The sequence below is a fragment of the Rissa tridactyla genome, chromosome 8 (assembly GCF_028500815.1).
Source record: "Rissa tridactyla isolate bRisTri1 chromosome 8, bRisTri1.patW.cur.20221130, whole genome shotgun sequence".
In the NCBI taxonomy this organism is placed as follows: Eukaryota; Metazoa; Chordata; class Aves; order Charadriiformes; family Laridae; genus Rissa; species Rissa tridactyla.
The window spans coordinates 228,211-246,946 of NC_071473.1; the positions used below are offsets into that span (position 1 = coordinate 228,211).

At 41.8% G+C, this 18,736-nt stretch overlaps 1 protein-coding gene across 5 annotated transcripts in view; it reads left to right on the forward strand.

The window, feature by feature from the left end:
- Window positions 1-18,736, forward strand: part of POLR3E (RNA polymerase III subunit E) — a 30,685-nt gene that overhangs the window by 3,327 nt on the left and 8,622 nt on the right. For 2 of the 5 annotated variants that reach the window (XM_054212338.1, XM_054212342.1), the window contains exons 1-16: window positions 2,373-3,228; window positions 3,644-3,721; window positions 5,214-5,329; window positions 5,653-5,735; window positions 7,032-7,139; window positions 7,604-7,653; window positions 7,964-8,083; window positions 8,643-8,728; window positions 9,765-9,809; window positions 9,894-9,985; window positions 10,750-10,870; window positions 12,431-12,512; window positions 14,866-14,925; window positions 15,977-16,134; window positions 16,415-16,479; window positions 18,057-18,553. In XM_054212338.1, coding sequence (XP_054068313.1) covers window positions 3,085-3,228; window positions 3,644-3,721; window positions 5,214-5,329; window positions 5,653-5,735; window positions 7,032-7,139; window positions 7,604-7,653; window positions 7,964-8,083; window positions 8,643-8,728; window positions 9,765-9,809; window positions 9,894-9,985; window positions 10,750-10,870; window positions 12,431-12,512; window positions 14,866-14,925; window positions 15,977-16,134; window positions 16,415-16,479; window positions 18,057-18,553 — 1,905 coding nt within the window. In that variant the 5' untranslated portion in view covers window positions 2,373-3,084. The other 3 variants (XM_054212340.1, XM_054212339.1, XM_054212341.1) reach the window with 3 other exon arrangements.

The window sequence follows — 18,736 nt, forward strand, 5'->3', positions numbered from 1 at the left end:
CTGGACGCTGCCTCTCTCTCTTTCTCTTCCTCCGTAGGAGGTCCAGCAAAGAAGTGAGCTGGTGTCGAGGAGTAGAAGACAGTGCGGGAGAGTTCCCAAACATAGGTCTTATTTCTTTGCGTGATCATCTTTGTTGTTAAAACTTTCCTTGGTCAGTTTGTGAGTGGTCTTATTTTTTTATGCCTGTCTTGACCATTACTGGCTGATTAATGGTGTCTTAAATGATCTGGACTAATTAACATTGCTGCAATGGCATCCCAAATAATTTGTAAATCCTTTTGTTTGATTTCAGCAGGGAAAAACTATTGTTGCTTTAGCCGAGGAATCATTTTTTTATTCAAAGGTCTGAACCAAGAATGACACTGGATGGAACATGATGAATCTTTGTTCTAGAGCACCCAGCTAATATGAGAGTCTTATTTTCTTTGGAGTTAGTGTAGTTATGAAGTAAAATCTGTTGTTCTGGTGATTTCAGAGGACTCCAAGAGAGGCCAAGGAGTGTATTTTGAAGCTCTCATTTAGCAGTACGGTCTGAAGAATGGTAGGTCAGGAGACAAGGCAAGCAGGTAGGTCAGGCAGATGAAGTCAAGGTCGGCACGTTCATGTGTCTGGTCCCAAGCAGGCTTTTTTCTTCTCCCAGGTCTTTAGCTGGGAGCTTTCTCCATTATCTGCTTTCAAGGAATTTTTCTGAGAAAGGAAGATAGTGAACCCTATGGCACGGTCCTTGTGACAGTGGCAACTGCAGTGGCGGTTTCAGAGCTCACATGTGGACTGACCAGCAGTGTGCTGTAGATGTACTGTCTGGAAAACCAGCCTCTGCCTGCGTGTTATAGGTACGCAGTACATAAAAGATACACTTTATGCAAGTATAAAAGGCCCGTCTTTCCCTCTGTAGAGACTTTTGCTTGTCTCTTAAATTTGGTGGCAGTTGGTCAAGATTGTGGAGTATTAGGGACCTGATTGTGCAAACACATACATTCCTTCAAAAAACAGACTAAACAGATTACCACTGAAAGGAACCAAGTTAAAGTATTGAACAAATACTCTAGGCTACATGTGGTACATCACACAGATGTAATGACTCATATGACATTTCTGTTTTCTTTCAGGTTGTGCCAAGGAATAAGCCAAGAAAAAGCTTTTTGTATCCTAGCATGGCAAATGAAGAAGATGATCCAATTATACAAGAGGTAAAAGTGCATTGTGGCAGCAGTGATTGTACAGGAGGTTTCCTTATCGTTATTATTATAGTTCCCAGTGTTCTAACATTGCTGAAACAACATGTCGTCAACAGCAGTGGTTGTCTTACAACCAGCGGCTTGCTCTGTGCAAGGAAGTATGTTGTGCGGGCCAAGTACATGGCTCATAGTATCTATTTTGCCAAAATAGTGGTGTCCATGTTGGTGGATTCATCTCAGGTTTTTCACCCTTTGTAATCTTTCTATGTCAGAAGAGGAACATAGGTGGGGAACTTGCTTCTAACACTTTGTGTTTCCACTGATTCTATTGCATGTCTCTGAGAGCTGTAAAAAATTGGAATGACTTTGATGAGTTAATACCTGTTAGATATGAAGCTAAAATGTTTCATGCCTTCTGCTAAAACATGCAGTTATGTTCTGATTCTGGACTCGTCTAAAAGACTCCAGTGTCCCAAAGGGTAACCACAGTGTCCTGTTCACTTTATGCCTGAATTTACACACCAGAAGTACAAGGAAGGGCAAGTTCATAAGAAGGAGAAAAGCCATGAGAAAAGGAGTGGGAATTGTCAGGACTATATCTAAAGGTGTCTAAAATGGCAGCTTTCACATGTGATATTCATGAAACATCTGTGGATTTTCAGTGCTGGTGGCAAAATGCTAACATTCAATCAGATTTGGGATGTGATGTCTCTTGTCTAATTTAGAAAGATTTTATGACAAAATACTAGTAATGAAGTTACCTTTCAGTCATACTGCTAAAGAGAAGACTCCCTCCTCTTTCTATAATTGTGATAACCGATTCACTTCAGCCCCTCAGAAAATTTCAGATTTGTTTGCCAAGTTTCCTTAGAGAGGAAAAAACAGCTAGAGCCACTGTCTGCTGCCTCATTGCGGTGTGGGGGTTTTGTATGTTTTTTTAAAAAGGCCAACTGCAGAATTTCACATCCAAATCAACAGAGGAGACCTTTGACAAGAGAGTCACAAATGTGTTTTATGTTGGAGTTTGTAATGGAAAGCTAAAATTGTCAGTATTTGAGCTCTGGGGGTTGTACTTTTATCTGAGGCTCCCTCAGTTACAGCTGGCATCTGATGAAAGTTGTTTGTTTTGCTTTTTAGATTGATGTGTTCCTGGCCAGAAGTCTACTGGAGAAGCTGTATCTGTTTCAGGTATTTCCATTAACTTTTTTGTAGTGATAGTTTGTTTAAAATAAATTCAGAGTAGTATCTCTCCTTACTGGTTCAGACTGCCAAGATCTTGGATATAGGCAAGGCTGTTTGGGTCTCAGTTGAAATATTTAGTATTAAATCATTGCCAAGAGGGGAGTGGTCATTTATGGCACAGACTCGTCATTAAATCAATCCCTTTAACCACCCTGAGGGACTGCTTTAGTAGATGATGTCTCTTTATCGTGGTTTGGATAAATCTGCAGTCTCTTAGCCATCTTCTGTCACCACTGAATTTTGCCATCTTTACTTTACATTTCTTTAGGACTGGTCCTATTTAAAACGTCATCAGTATTCATAAATTAGTGCAGTTCATCAGAAGAGCCCACTTACGTTTTGGAGATAAAACTAACTAGTGATTGAAGGTGGAAATATGTTAGGAAGGTAGAGGTCTGTTTTGCATTCTGCCGCTGAATTTCCCTTGTTTTATCCTTGTGATTCACTTTTGCCATCTGCAAAATGGGAGTCTTTTGAGGTTGTTGGATGAAATGTTTATTATAAACCTGTGATATCCACTGATAGTATGTGCCAGCAGGGCATGACTGGAGACAGCCAGACACGCTGGACCAGACCATTCAGCCTTCCCTCTAGAATACCCAGAGTTGCTCCATGTCAGGAGTGAGCATTGGTTAAGGATGGGGCCTGTGGGTGTTCTGGAGAAATGGCAGCTCTGAGCAGGATGCTGCTACGGCTAGAAGATTTCATTTGGATACCACATTGTCCTCTCATCATTCCCAAATGGTTCAGAAGAGAGACCCATGTGGCTAAACCTGGGTTTGGTGTCCTGACATGTGGCACACGTCCTGTAAGCTGACACTACTTGTGTAAACCCACAAATATTTTACTTTTGGAAAATAACTCTCCAGAGAGGTAATGCTGAGGGATGGGTTTTTAATTGCTTCTAACACTTCCTTTTTCAGGTGGGCTAATGCGTGGTACCATTTTCCTGTGTTACAGTTTATTGAGGTGTGTGAGGGGCAGGAAGGGGGTTGTGTAGTGATGAAAGCAGAGGACTGGAGGGAAAGCAACAGGCTTTCTAGGTCGTACTCCCAAATCCCCTCATGACTCACAAATCAGTCAAGTAATTTCTCTTCTTGATGTCTTGTATCCATCTGACAAGTGGATCTACGTGTGAGAGGACAGGAGAGATTGAGTTAATTTCTGTGAAGTTCTTTGATCTTTAAAGGAAGAGGGTTTTATGAAATGGATTTGTTTTCCAGTATCCTATTCGTCCAGCTTCCATGACGTACGATGATGTCACACATTTATCAGCAAAGATAAAACCAAAGCAGCAAAAGGTTGGTCATCATTTGAGTCCAGTCTGTAAAAGTTGTTTTATGTTGTGCAGAATGTACTTAAGAAAAGCACATTGTGCTATTAAGCTGTTATAACTATGCAGCTACTTGCAGGACCAGATCTCTGTGCTTGGATGTATTGGGGGAGTCTTCCATTGTGTCTGTGAAGTAGGGTTTAGAATAAGAGCAGTTTATAAAAAAAAGAGAGGAATTAAAGTCATGGTGGAAAAGCCACTCTTTAAAATAGAGTCACTCAGGGAAACGTAGTTACTAATGCTAATTCAGTCTGTACGTGATCTAAAAGGTCTTCACAATATTCAGAAAGGGGTTGAGCTTTGGAGGCATGCTCTGTCTTTCAGTGTTAGCATCTTGGTCTCTGTCTTGCCTGGCTGTGAATCATCAGCAGTCCTTTTGAAATCAGTGGGGTTGTATAGGTAGTGAAAGCATAGACGAAGCCAAAATGATTGCACTTACTTGCAAATGTATGACAAAACCGTGGCTATGATTTTAAAATGCCTTATTTAAAAAACACAGAAATAGATGTCTGTGATATTGGGATTTTGTTGTGGGAAATGGTTAAGGAGAGCACTTGTGTGAACTTCGGAGTTAGGATGCACGTTGTGTTCAGGAAGTCTACTAAAATTAGTAAATATTTGCATTGTAAGCCCTGTGCAGACTTGTAAATCTGCCGTCTCATCCAGGGACTTGTAACAGTTCAGTTTATGAGGAATGTAAAGGGGAAGAAAAAATGAGGCAATAGCTGTGATATATGAATTTATAAGGGCTTTGGCACATCCTGAGGAAGAATACATGCTGTATTGTTTTAGTATATAAAGAGAAGCGGGGTGCAGGCAAGCGCTTATTTTTGAACATCAGTCTGAAGTTTAAGGTTTGAGTGGGGGAAAGTTCTTGTAACTAAAGGCTTAGACCTTGTTTCTGTGCTTCAGCTGGTGTAAATCAGGAATAACTGTGAAGTCAGTGGTAAGTCCTGCGGTCTCAAACTTAGCAGGATCTAGGCCTTTGCCTCTGAAGAGGACATAGTTACTTTATGCTGCTTGGTACCCAAACTAGAAGAACACATACCTTAAATTTGAGAGATTCTGAATGGATCCTCAGTGATGGGGAAGCTTCAGGGATATTGCTTGTGTACTTGATCTGTACTGACAAATAAACTAGACTGTGATATGGGAAGGTGCTCATCAAAGTGAAGGTGTATATCCAGGCGGCCTAAAGAGCTCTCATTTCTCTGCTCCCATTCATTTACATGGGAGTTTATGTATCTCTAGCTTATTGTTAAAATGTCCCCATCCTAAAAAAACCCATATGTATGCTCAACTTTATGCAGATTTGCCCTGTGGGTTTGAATGATGCTTCTCATGTATTTTAAATTTGCTGTAAACCTATGGAAATGTTAGCAAGTGTGGGATTGAATTTTAATCGATATTTTTGGGGTTCTGCCATGGTACTTATCTGTCTTTCCTTTCCTATTATTTAGGTTGAACTTGAAATGGCCATTGATACTTTGAATCCTAACTACTGTCGCAGCAAGGGAGAACAGATTGCGCTCAATGTAGATGGCACGTGTACAGATGAAACAAGTACCTATTCCTCGTAGGTGTCCTCTTTGCCTTCATTTCCTTTTTGTGGTGAGCATAGATATATGTATGTCCACCGGGGCTTCAGGGAAAGGTGAGAACAAGTGGCTGTACAGTCTCGGGGCGTGCTTTGGACACTGTTACATAGCAAGTATTCTCGGAAGTAATCTGTGTTTTTTGGTGTAGTTCACGAATTGTGAATTGCAAACAGAAAGATGGGTATATATATTTGCTGCAGTTGTTGATATTCCATTTTGAGAATTGGTGATTTCAGACCTTTAACATCTGTATGCCACATTGCCTGTAGAATACAATCTCACAGCATTCATCTGTCTGCAGGAAGCTGATGGACAAGCAAACTTTCTGTTCTTCGCAAGCTGCAAGTAATGTTTCCCGCTACGCAGCTGCTGTTTATAAAAAAGGTAAGTTTCTTTTGCTTACCCTCACATCAGTGAAACATGCTGATTTCAGGGTTAAAATAAGACCTGTTTATTCAGCCTAGGTTTTAATTGACTGACGGGTCTTTAAAGAAAGGAAAAGTTTTGCTTATCAATGTCCCTAGAGTCCTTGAGAAGGTCTCGCAAAACCATAAATATTATATAAGAACACTGTGGGTTTGTAGATGCCTCCAGGATCTTAACAGTGCACTGTGACCTGAAATAATGCATATTTGTAGCATAGATTTATCGTTGTTATTTAAATTACTATCTCCATCTAATTGCGTCTGTCTCATTTTCCTATTCAACACTTTTTGCCCCTCTCTTGTCTCCTAATGCCATCACAGAGTTTTGGTCTGATGATCATTTGAGATGGAAATATGTAGATTGCGTTCAGTGATGGCTATTTTACTAGGAAGTCTCCTGAACTATCGGTCAGGTCTGAGCCAGCATGTGTCTCTCTACCAGATTTGGTTTAAACACAAAAAGGAAAGTAGCAGAAATAGGTCTTGGTCTTTGTGGTGGGTTGACCTTGGTTGGATACCGGATGTCCACCAAGCTGCTCTATCACTCCCCTCCTCAGCAGGACCAAGGGGGAAAAAAATAAGATGGATAAAAACTCATGGGTCAAGATAAAGGCAGTTTAATAAAACAAAAGCAAAGGCCGCATGTGGAAGCAAAGGAAAACAAAAGATTTATTCTCTACTTCCCGTCAGCGAGTGATGTCCAACCACTTCCTGGGAAGTAGGGCTTCAGTAAGCATAGCAGTTGCCCTGGAAGACAAACGGTTGTAATAACGGATGCGCCCCCCCCCTTCTCTTAGGTTTTATTGCTGAGCAGATCATATGGTATGGAATATTCCTTTGGTCAGTTGGTGTCGCTGTCCTGGCTGTGTCCTCTCCCAAGATCATGCCCACCTGCAGCCTACTGGTGAGGGGGGAACGCTGGGGAGACAGCCTTGGTGCAGCGCTGCTCAGCAGTAGCCAAAACACTGGTGTGTTATCAGCACCTTTCCAGCTACCAATACAAAGCACAGCACTAGGAGGGCTGCTCTGCAGAAAGTTAACTCCATCTCAGACAGACCCAATACAGTCTTTCATATTCCTTTGAAATCTGAGCACTGGATGAATTTTTCACTTCAATCCCTTTTTACATTTTACTCTATTAAATATTTATGTTCAGTTGAAGCTGTGCCTTTACAGAGATAGGGAGATAATGAAAAGTGCTGTCCTTATGCAGTGGGAAAAAGCTATTTAAAACAATGTTAATTCTCTCTTTCAGGTGAACTTCACCTGACTCCACTACATGGAATTCTTCAGCTGAGGCCAAGCTTCACCTACTTGGACAAGGCTGATGCAAAACACCGAGAAAGAGAAGCTGCTAATGAAGGTAAATGCTCCATGAGTTCTGTTTTCTTTTGGGAGCTGAGATACAGCTCTGTAATTTTACTGATAAGAGTCATTATATTCTGAAGGTGTTTGTTACAACAACATACTGATTATAAGGCCATTTCTCAGATTGTTTCACTGATCTTATTTTCAGTGTAGCTGCATAAATGCTTTTGTGGGCACAGTGTGGGGGATTGGCAGAGGGATGGGAGGTGATGGGTACTGTCAAAGGGCAGCCGTAGGGAGTGTGTCACCACTGCCACTGAAAAGAGCTCATGGGAGCAGTGTCTCCTATCATAGGAGCAGTGCGGTGCTGTCATACATTGCATAGTTTGACAAGCTGGGATCGAACCCATAGTTACGTAGTTCCTAGTATCTCTTTCTGCATGGGCCCCCAAACAGTTACAGATTGGCTTTAGCTCTTTTACTGCAGTGGTGTGTTTATTCTGTTGTATTTTTTGGCAGGTGGTGATTCATCCCAGGATGAAGCTGAAGATGATGTTAAGCAAATTACCGTACGTCCAAATTTTCTTTTTATGGTAGTTTAGGCAACAATTCACAAGAAAGCATGAGAATTCACACCCAAATAGAAGGACAGGAAACCTCGGTTAGTCCTGGTGACCCTGGGCTTGGGAGGGGGGATATAAGATGGACTTGTCCTTGTTGCACAAGCATAAAGATGGCATTGACAGCAGAGAGTGATTCGTTTGAGCTAGGGTCCCTAGCTTCTGGTACGTATGTGTCAAATAAATAATGCAGGTGTTTTGTTCCAAGGGTTTTAGGGCTGTATTTAATGATAATGATAATGATGTCTAAATCTTCTAGGTACGGTTCTCTCGCCCTGAAACCGAACAAGCTCGTCAACGACGTGTTCAGTCCTATGAGTTCCTGCAGAAGAGACAAGCAGAAGAGCATTGGGTTCACCTACATTATTATGGCTTTAAGGTAGGTTTGTGCTGGCTGCTGAGGAGGCCACCTGGGCCTGGAGGCTTAGCCAAGTCTAGAACTGCTTTTAAATCTGGGACCATGGGGATCAGGGAATCATCAAAAGATAATGAAGAAAAGTAGGTCTGTAGACATCCTGCAGCGCCCTGTGCCTCCTTCACTGGATAATGCGTTGGGATCTCCACACTGGAAAAGGTTTAAAACAGAGTTGACAAACATAAAAGGAAGTCTGAGTACGAGAATCACTCAAGTCTTGGATTATGAACTGGACTTTGTGAAAGACTTGGGGAACCGGGTCAGTTGAGTGACAGAAATCCTGTTTGTCTGACCCACAAGCATGTCTGTCAGGAGATTTTGAAGTCATAGCAACAGAAATCTTCCCATGTCACATGAACATCGCCTGAGAAAGCGAAAGCAGAACGTCAATTAGTGATGTGGAACACCTGAATGGTGCAGTAATGACAGGATGGTCACACTTTGGAATGAGGAATCCAGCTTTCTGGCATTTTGTATGTTTTCAGTATGTGGTAGTGATTCTTGTTTTTCTCCATATCTCCAGGATAGCCGTTCTGAACACGAGCGCCAGTATTTATTTAGTCAAGGTCATGGCTTTGCTGAAAACACGGAATTAATTAAATCTCCCAGGTAATGGTTTGATGATTTCCTACAGAAATTGCAGTAATTTGTTGGGATTGTTTTCAGAGTAATAAGCAGGTATATTCTTTAAAAGTCTGATCTTTGATAGTTCTATCCATGATAAAAATTTAATTGTTTAAAAAATAGAGTAACAAACTAGCCTTCAACTTATTCAGGTTGCTTTCTTTGTTTCCCTGTGCTCTGAGATTAAAACTAGTTGTTTTCACTTGGGATTGTAGCCTCTTGTACGTTATCGCAACCCTGCGTTTTTGGGACTGTGAATACTGTAAAGGAAAAGTAAACCAAAACCAGCTTCTGGTTAAAATAAATTAAAGCTCTGAAGACAATAACTTCCATTGTTAGCAAATCTTACAAAGCTTCCTTTTGTGATTTGTGAGAGACACCTAAAACTACTTGAAACTTGTTTGGTTTTGTTTCTTGGTGACTGCAGCTATACAGGAATCTTCCCATGATAGAGTCAATACTAATGTTTCGCTGTGATCTCGTACAGCCGTGGCCCGAGCAGTAGGAAAGTGGCAGACTCTGTTCAATGGTGTGGGTGTCTTTTTCTTAACATCTCAGTGGAACAGAGCTAGGTGTTCTGAGAAGTCTTTTGTGTCTGATTCTTTCCTCACAGAAACTGGTAATTACATGGGTGGGAAAGATTTTTTGCTTGTTGCAGGTGTGATTCTCTCTGTCTACGGGACTTCACACGACCCCTCTTACTGCTTTGTCAGAGCACCTGTGTTTTATGTATTTACTCTTGCAGTTCCTCTGTTCGGACACCCCTTCTGTACAGAAAAGTTGGTATTCTGACTCCCGTTTATTTCATACCTTCTCTTTGGGCAGAGGAATGTCAATAGCTTTTACTAGTACTGAATTTTACAGAGGAAGATGGCAGAGGAAAGGGGAATGTTATCTTTTCAGGCTAATGTTTGCTTTGTAGATTCACACAAGTAGGATTGCTCTAAGCAAGAAATAACTGTGCTTAAACTTGGGAAGTCCCAAGACAAGCATTTTAAGGATGTGTTTTCTTTTCTTCTAGTGAATATTTAATGATGCTGATGCCTCCAAGCATAGAGGAAGAGAAGTAAGTGTTTGTACAGAATGTTCGAAGTCCAAATTGGCTGGATGCTCTTTTTCATGGGCTGCAAATCTGCTTGTTTATCTGCAGTGACAAACCAATGGCTCCAAGCAATGTGCTTTCTATGGCCCAGCTGAGGACTTTACCCCTTGCTGATCAGATTAAGATCCTGATGAAGAATGGTTTGTAGCTTTTGTAACACATTTGCACTTTACTTTGTGACTTCTAATTGCCTCAGATAAGGTACCTCTCCTAGTAGTACCAGTTCTGTCACCCCACCAGTCAGTCTGGTGCTCTGATTCTGTGAAGAATCCAAATTCCAGGCCTTTCCTTAAGAAGACCTACTGTGCAGAGCAGAGCAGTAACATCAGATCTTGCTGCTGATCTGTATGTTTGCAATCAACCTGCTCTTAGAATAATTTCTAATCTGATGACAGCTTTCTGGATACATCTATTTCAGAAGGTATCCCCTAGAATGTGGGGTCTGAACGTGAATCATAAGTTGAAGGCTAATGCAAAAAGCTGCACTTTCTGGGAAGCTTTCAGTAATACGCACTTCATGAGTGTAATCTGGGAGTTTTATTTTGTCTCTTCAGAGTTACTATCTGATGAGATCAAATCATGGTAACTGCCTCAGGAGCTTCCTGTCTTGTCAGGTGTCTTTGTTTCCAAAATTGCGTAGATTATTTTATTTTATTTTATTAATGCGTTAATTTGGGACCAGTTAAGCTAATCAAGTTTGGTACAACACTAGCAGATATTTTTAAAACAGATGATGACTGTAGTGCAGGAAGGGACTTAGTAGAACTTAGGTTTGGGTTTTTTTCTACGATACAGCTTTGAGCATGAGCTTCAACATAAACCGTAGTATCCCAGATTTATAAATCTATGTCTTTATCATATGCATTGAAGACACCTTTAATCTGGTGTGTATTTTGCCTTTCAGTGAAGGTCATGCCATTTGCAAACCTGATGAGTTTGCTGGGCTCTGGGACTGACTCTACGGCAGTTCTCCGCTGTATACAGCAGGTGGCAATGCTGGTCCAGGGAAACTGGGTGGTGAAGAGGTATGGCTCGTCTTTGTTACTGGAACATGGTTTCCTGCTTTAAGAGGAGGATCAGAACAATGGATTTTATATGCTCGTGTTCCTTGTGTCCCAAAGTAGCCACGTGCTTAACTCACAGTACTGTAAAATCTTACTTTAATGTTTGGTGCTTTTTAGTACAGTCAGATACTCAAAATTCAAAGGGTTGATGTTAAAGGATAGTACCTTAGTACCTACCCCAGCTAAAATTATGGCTGAGCAGTCGTGTGATCTGTATTTGCATTTGAGTTATGTCAGGTTTTCGATGTTGCCTTCACTCATGTTCTTTTGTGAGAGGACTGTCGCGAATTCTTCCAGAGATCACTGTCAAATATAAGCACAGAAAATGAAAACAATGTATTTCTTAGCTAAATTCAGTCAAAGAAAGATCTTTGTGCAGTCACCTTGTCACCTGCTGTTCAGCGGATGCTGTTCTTGTTAGCTGAAAGCTACCCTCTAGAAGGCATTACTCACTTAATAAATCAAGCGTGGGGTACTGAGTGTACCACATGAAATGGATTCTGTATCATCCTTCTGTTTATTAGGATAAAGCATCCCACTGGGAATTGAAGTCTAAACTGCAGTATGGGGTTTTTTTTACCTGGGTGGAGCACTGCATGCAGAGAATTATAGTCTCTAGAATAGCTCTCTGTGTTAAGATGAGTGGTACCAGCTACCAGTCCAAGTTTGTAAGCAGGATGTGTTTCAGCTATTGTGATACATGCCTTTGTTAACAATGTGAACGGATTTTACAGCAACCCATGCTGTCCCTCCAGCCGTTCCAGAAGGAAGCTGGAAGCAAGTTAAAAGACAGCATATTAGCATTCAGATTGTTTTTATGTTATAGCTGATTCTTTGCTACTAGTCCAAGGAGGATGTGTGTATCTCTAGTAGATGTGGTGTGTTTGGAGTGGTTGGGCACAGAGCAGCACATGGACACATCTGAGCTTTAAATAGAGAGGGGACCCATTTCTTTGGCCTGGGTAGGATCAAGATCACGAACCTGGGTTGCCTGGAGGCTTTGGAGAGTGTGCTAACAAATGTCATCCAGTTAGTCTTGCAAGCAGACAAGGACGCAGGGTAGTGTTGGTCTCAGGGCTGTTTGGTTCAAGCATGGTATTGTGTAGTGTTTGTCTCTTAAGCCCTTGTTTGGGAAGGAAATAAAAACCCCTTATGCCTGTACATCAGCATTTTGGAGGCTGCATACCACGTTAGCCTAAGCATTTCTTAGGATCGTTCTGGTCTTGTTTACACTGATCCAAGGGAGAGAATAGGCTTTGCAAGAACAAAGCAGAGCTTGTACCTGTGTTGCACACACCTGCTAGCCACAAGGCTATGCTTTGCTGGTGTAAGCTTTTTTGCACTAGTGTAATTGCAATGATGTAATTACATCAATATTAATTCCTTTAATGAAAACTATGCTTTGGATAAAGGTATAATTTAACTGCAAAACAGGGAGGATGTGTTTGTTATGTTAATCTTCACCAATGTCGTTTTTCTGGAGTACCTAGTAACTAATCCGTCTTCCTTTTTAATTAACAGTGATGTCCTTTACCCAAAAGATACTTCTAGTCCGCACAGTGGAGTCCCTGCAGAAGTGCTCTGTAGAGGGAGAGACTTTGTTGTAAGTATAGAAGTATATGTTGTTTTTAAAGGAAAACACAGGTGAAGTTTGCCTGAGAGGCCAACACATTGCAAAACTCCGCTCTACTGCGATAAGGTGTTTCCTCCAAAGAAATTATTTGTACTTTAATCCCAAAGGTGTTATTACAAGTCTGTCATGGGAGTGTTGGTGTAAATTGACATTGTGGCTGACGGGCAGGTTCAGATTGTCTGTCATTAACAGTATTCATCCCTTTATAATACATGCTGCAGAACCCCTATCACATAGCCCCCACAATGCGGGGCATACAGAAAAGCCAGGACTGGATAATGAAGTGCTTATTTCTCCAGATATATTTCTGTGGGCTCAGGACCGTGAGATCTCATGAGGGCAGTGTGGGTAAGCCTTGTGTTCTGTGAGCATGCACTGTTGGCCTTTAAAAAGGACTTTATTCCCCAGAGCTGCTAATCAGTGAAAGGACTTTGTTCCCAGGCACCTTTTGTGAGCAGTAGCTGCACATGGAAGTTGAAATGAATACAGGTCTTGTAAACACACACATAACCACAGCAAAAAGGAACAACCTCTGCATTGTGTTTATTTTTGCTAACCATGGAAAGAATTAAGTTCCTAAGCGGTTCCTAAGTTCATATTCAGTTTAAGGCTTTTACCCCATCAAAGAGAAGCTGACGAGTGCATTGCTTTCATTTTTTTCAGTTAGACATGTCTGTTCCCCTTGTTTGCAAAGTTTGATTATGAGATTTAGCTCTACATGGAAGCATGCTGTGCAAGAGACTTTAAGGATATTGCAGTACTAGTGTAAGATAAAACTGATGGTGATTGAAACTGACTTTTTATTGTGTTTTGATGTCTGTCCGAGACACTGCCATATGGAGACCTGGATTCAGGTGTGACTTAAGTCTTTATGACACAGCAGATTAGGTGACACGTCGTGTGTAAAGTTCTAGGGACCAGAAATTATTATGCTCAGTTAAGTAAGTGATAGTGTTTTAGCGATTAAGATGTAAAGATAAATTATTTTCATTTGAATATACCTTGATCGAGAAGTGGATCTGGGTTGATCGTAAAGGCAAGCAATTTGCTCATTAGCTCTGCCGCAGGTAAAAAGTTAAAATGTTAGAAAATAGAGAGCATCTCCATCTGTGGAGAAAACGTGTTCTCACTTAGAAAGTGAACTTTATTTCCCTATATTTATTTGTGTAAAGTGATTAAAAAGGTTAAAAAATATTTATGGCCAGTAGTGTCGTATGGTGTCCGCCTGTTCCATGCTGTACTTTGGGGAGGAGGAAAAGTAATTTGTGTCTTTGCTGAAAGCTGCTGTTTTTTCCCCAGATTCTCACATAATAAATTCAGAGGACATGAGTACTATTGGCTGTAGTTGAGGGTAAAGGGCATGATGAGAAATGGCTGCCTCAGAGTTGTGTGCGCGGAGAGCTGATAGATACAATTCCTTTGGACAGCAGCTTCTTGTGCCTTAGAACTGAAATGCCCTGTGCCCTAAAGTGAGCGTGGTGGTTTTGTGTGTTTGTGGGCAGAGAGAAGCTGAATCAGAGAAGGGTGCATAGATGACATTGTAGAGCAGGAAGAAATTGGCAGTAATGAGATTTTGAATTCTTCGTGACATTATTAATACACACAGACTAAAAGAAGTTGTAGTCTACTTAAATGGAGACAGGAAGGAATCGAAGGTCATGTTCAGAGAGTGTTCTGCCCAGGTCCTCGTGTATCCTGTTAGCCTACTCTCAGCAGCTGCCTCTCAGGATGTTAGACCTTAGGAGGTGCTTTGCAGAGCACCTAGCTTTTACATGAACTGGGGGCAAGTATGTGAGTGACAGGTCATCTTGGCATAACTGTGACTGTGATGTGCATTGAAGAAGGGAATGGGCACTTTCTAGGGGGCTGTGTGTGGAACGGAAGCAGTCATCAGCCTCTACAGGCCCCTACGTTAACTGAAGTGGATGAAGAGTTTCTTTAGGTTGATGATTTTGTATGTGGGAAGCTGAGCCTCAGGTGTGACTTCTGGAGTCCCAGCATTGCTACAGTGGATCTTTGGGTTTTTGGAAGCTAAATGGAGTTTGAGTTTAAGAGATTCTTCATAGCTTTTGTAGTCACAGCTTCACCAAGGCAAACCGTGGACTCTCAAAGCTTTTGATACTGTGATCATGGCCATTTGAGGACAGAAGAGGCCAGAAAGTGTTTTCCACTATCTGACCAAGAATCACCTACGTCCACGTTCTTGAATGGCATGGGGTTTCCATTTTTCTGGTAACACCATTGAACAGGGTCATTACTACAACCTCAGTAAAGCAACTGCTAAATACAATTACTAGGTTTTTCTCCTTTATTGCCTTCCTAGATGTGGAAGTTCACACAGGACCGCTGGGTTGTGAGAAAGGAAGTGGCAGCAGTTACAAAAGTGAGTGATGTTTTTTCTTCCTAAACCAGAAGTTGGTGGTAAGTGTTGGGCATTGTCTGTAAGTCAGTAGTGAGTGGATGCTGCTGCAAGCTTTTTCTCAGGTTCACAGCGTGTGCATTACTGCTGACTTTCAGTGTTGCTCACCAGGTGTGCCTTCACTTTGTGACAGGTATAGATACATCCTCTTTTTGGCAACATTTCGAGCAGCTCCCCAGTTACCACAACTCCACAGGATATGACTGGCCTTGTAGCTGAGCCACTGGAATGTATCTTGTTCTCTCATCTGTTTCAGTGGAAAGCCGGACACAGTTTGAATTAAGCTGACGGATTGTGCACCAAAGCAGATGCGTGCTTGTGCAGTCCACACTAGCTAGCTACTCTGCTTTGGGTGTGTTACAAAAGAGCAACTCTTCTATTGGCATTTGCTAGTTGTCAATATTGAATAAAAGCTTTAAAGCAACTCAGGCACCTGAATGTTCTGTTAAAACAGGCAAATGAATGAGAAACATTAAGTAAAGAGGACGGAAAATTGTTTCCTTAAAATGCAGTAAAATGATAAAACATGAGTCAATTTATGCACAGACCATATATTTTTGGAATGTAAGATCCAGCGCTGCTTAAAAGCTCTGTGTGTGTGTAGGTGCAGCTTGTCTGACCTGCAGCACTAAAATAAGATTAACATTGTAGAATATGCTTCTTTGCCCATTAGAGTCTTTTCATCTCAGTATGGAAATTCCCTTTTCGTCACAAAACATGCCATGAGCTATTTGACTCTCAGGTGATTAATCACCACTGCTCTCTGAAGTCCTGTGCTTTTAACATCGTGTGAAAGTGTTGGTGCAGAGAAGGTTGAGTATCTCTGACTTAGCCGTGTGTGTATTCATGGAGGTGCCCTATCTATCTATCTATCTATCTATCTATCTATCTATCTATCTATCTATCTCTCAAATCAGCCCATCTCTTCCTGTCTTGTGGAGCAATGCCCATTGCTGCATGGTTGCATATGTCCTATGTAAATTGACTTCCGTATTATTTTTGCTTTTTCTTTTAGCTTTGCCCAGAAGATGTGAAAGACTTCCTAGAGCACATGTCTGTGGCAAGAATAAACAAAGGTTGGGAGTTCATGCTGCCTTATGATGAAGACTTTGTTAAGAAGCATCCAGATATAGTTCAGAGGCAACATATGCTGTGGATGGGCATTCAGGCCAAGTAAATGACTTATTTTATTTTGGGGAATAAGATAAAAAAAGAGGGCTATCTAGTACAAAGTTTATGTAGACACTGATAGTTAATTTGATCTGTGTAGCCTTGAAGGTTTCCCCCCTCACATTCACCAGGCAGTGGTGTGGTGGGGGGTATCATTCAAATCATTCCTGTTCCTTGGCTTCCTGGAGAAATTGAGTATTCTAACTAATGGCTAAAGCTGGCGTGGCTGCATGCAGGCATAACAACTGAAACTGTCCTGGTATATTTTATCTTTGTTTTTCAGATTAGAAAAGGTCTATAATCTCTTAAAGGAGCACTTGACACCAAAGAAACAAGAGGCACAATCAGGTAATGATCCAAGCGGAACATCTTGAAGCACATGCATCCTTCCATATTCCAGGGTGATGTTTTGGAGTTCCTTTCTGGTTTTGAACATGGTGGGGACTCGTCTTGCTTTGTTTGATATTTTTCCTTTCTTGCTATTTCCTCTGGATTATTTGAGACAGATCTTGGTCTTTACTGGCACCACTGATGTTGGGGTGACACAAGCTTACTGTAGCATCCTTGTAGCAGAGCAGGGAGGATTCCTTGGCACTGGGGTCTTGTCATTTGATAGTGTAAAACCAGCTGGTTCTGTTATCCACTTCTTTATTTAAGGCAGTTTGTATGGCGTAAGGGTGCAAGCAGCTCCTGAAGAGAGGACAGGGCCAGTGCACAATTAATTCTCACCTCTCAGTTTGCAAGCTAACGTGCATGAGGTGATTTTTTCATTTCCCCTGATTTGCACTGGGCTTTCTGTGGTGTGGTTGAGGGCTGAGCAATTAATGAGGAATGCGTTTGGTAGGGTGCTGTAAGGAGGTGTGAAGTCGTCGTTTTGATATCCTTCTCCACCATGGATGCCAGTGAGAATATTAAAGTAGCTGCTCCATAATCCTAAAAGATTGTGAAAACTTGAGAATCCGGAGAGTTTTAACTAGCATTTGGCTCATTGCCGGACACTGGAGCCAATGGAGTACAAGTGGAACTGACAAACGAGCATACGAATCCATTTCAATACCCTGTGTCTGATCTGCTTGGAAGGATTAGGTGTTGGGTTGTTTGGAGAGGATTAGCGAGCCTAACAGCAGAGGAGGTAACAGCATGTGTGCTGTACATGCTTTTACCTTAAACACAGCACTCCTTCATTTGGCATTGAGACTGGCTTCTTCTGCTTCCAAGACACCACTTCCTTTCACCTTTGGATAGCTGGATGTGGAGAGGACATGGGGGAAGAGGCACAGGATTGTATGGGAAGGGACTCCCTCCTGTCCCTTTCTCCCCATCACTGGGTAATAATACTTAGGAGATGGTCTCAGACTTTCATACTGTGCACCTCACACTAAAAGGGTGCTCAGGTTCACTGTTAACCCCTTCGCTCTCCTCAGTGTACCTATAGGACATCCTTATGCTGGCTCTGGCAGTTGCTGCGACAGGCCCCACCAGCCAATAGAAACTCAAAAAAAAAAAAAAAAAAAAAAAAAATGATGTTGGGCAGAGAAGCATTGGGTCACAAGTAGAGATGTTCGAGGAGCCTGTATCCTGGTTTCCTGATTTGTGGAAAACGTCCTAGTGATTGAACATGTACACTTTGTCTTTGCTTCGCGTTCCTTGACTGGAACACCCTTCCCCAAACATCTGGTTTACAGTTGTCAACATCTTTATCTTTAAAAAAAGCAAACACCACCACCACACCCCAAAAAAAAGCCACCAAAAAAACCCAAAACTAAAGTAAAATCTAATCAACAAACAAACTGGGTTTATGCCTTAGATTTCACAAGAAGATGATGTTTCCTGGTTTTATTTCACTGTGAGCTCTTCAAGAAACATTCTGCAACACTAGAGCCCTGGTTATGGTGGGATTTATGGTGTCTTTTGTTTCTTACTAGCTCGTCCATTGCTGGTTTCTGGGGAGCAAAGGGTCAACATGGCTAAAGCAAAAGTCAAGCAGAACTATGGGCAGCTGGAGAAGGATTTCCAGAAGCAAAAGGCAGAGATGAAATCAAATGACACCTCAGCCAAGATGGATGTTTCCAATATCCGCATTAAAGAGGAGCCTGTGAGTGATGAGGAGCCGATGGATACCTCGGCTTATAAGGGCATGAACAACGGCATTGTCAATGGCCTCCATGCAGAGGAGGACTCCACGGACTCTTTAAATGGCCACTTGCCCGGAGGCTGCATTGACCGGGTAGCCCAAGAACTGAAGGCTTTTGTGTCGTCAACATTTAAGAAACAATTTGTACTCACCCTGAGTGAGCTTAAACGGTTATTTAACCTTCACTTAGCCAGTCTGCCTCCGGGACATACGTTGTTCAGTGGCATTTCGGACAAAATGTTACAGGACATGGTGTTGGACACTGGCTGCAAACAGATTTTGGTGCCTGTAAGTATGTTTTTCCCTTGGTGTACTTTCGGGAGGAGAGACTCGGGGAGCAGTTAAACACCTGAGCTGTGAAATGTGTGTGTCTTGTGCTGGTGGTCTGGAAGAACAGATGTTCTCCGAGTAACTGTCCAGTATTGGATATGTTGAAGCTGCTGGAGGTTTGTCTGGCATCCTGCTTCAGGC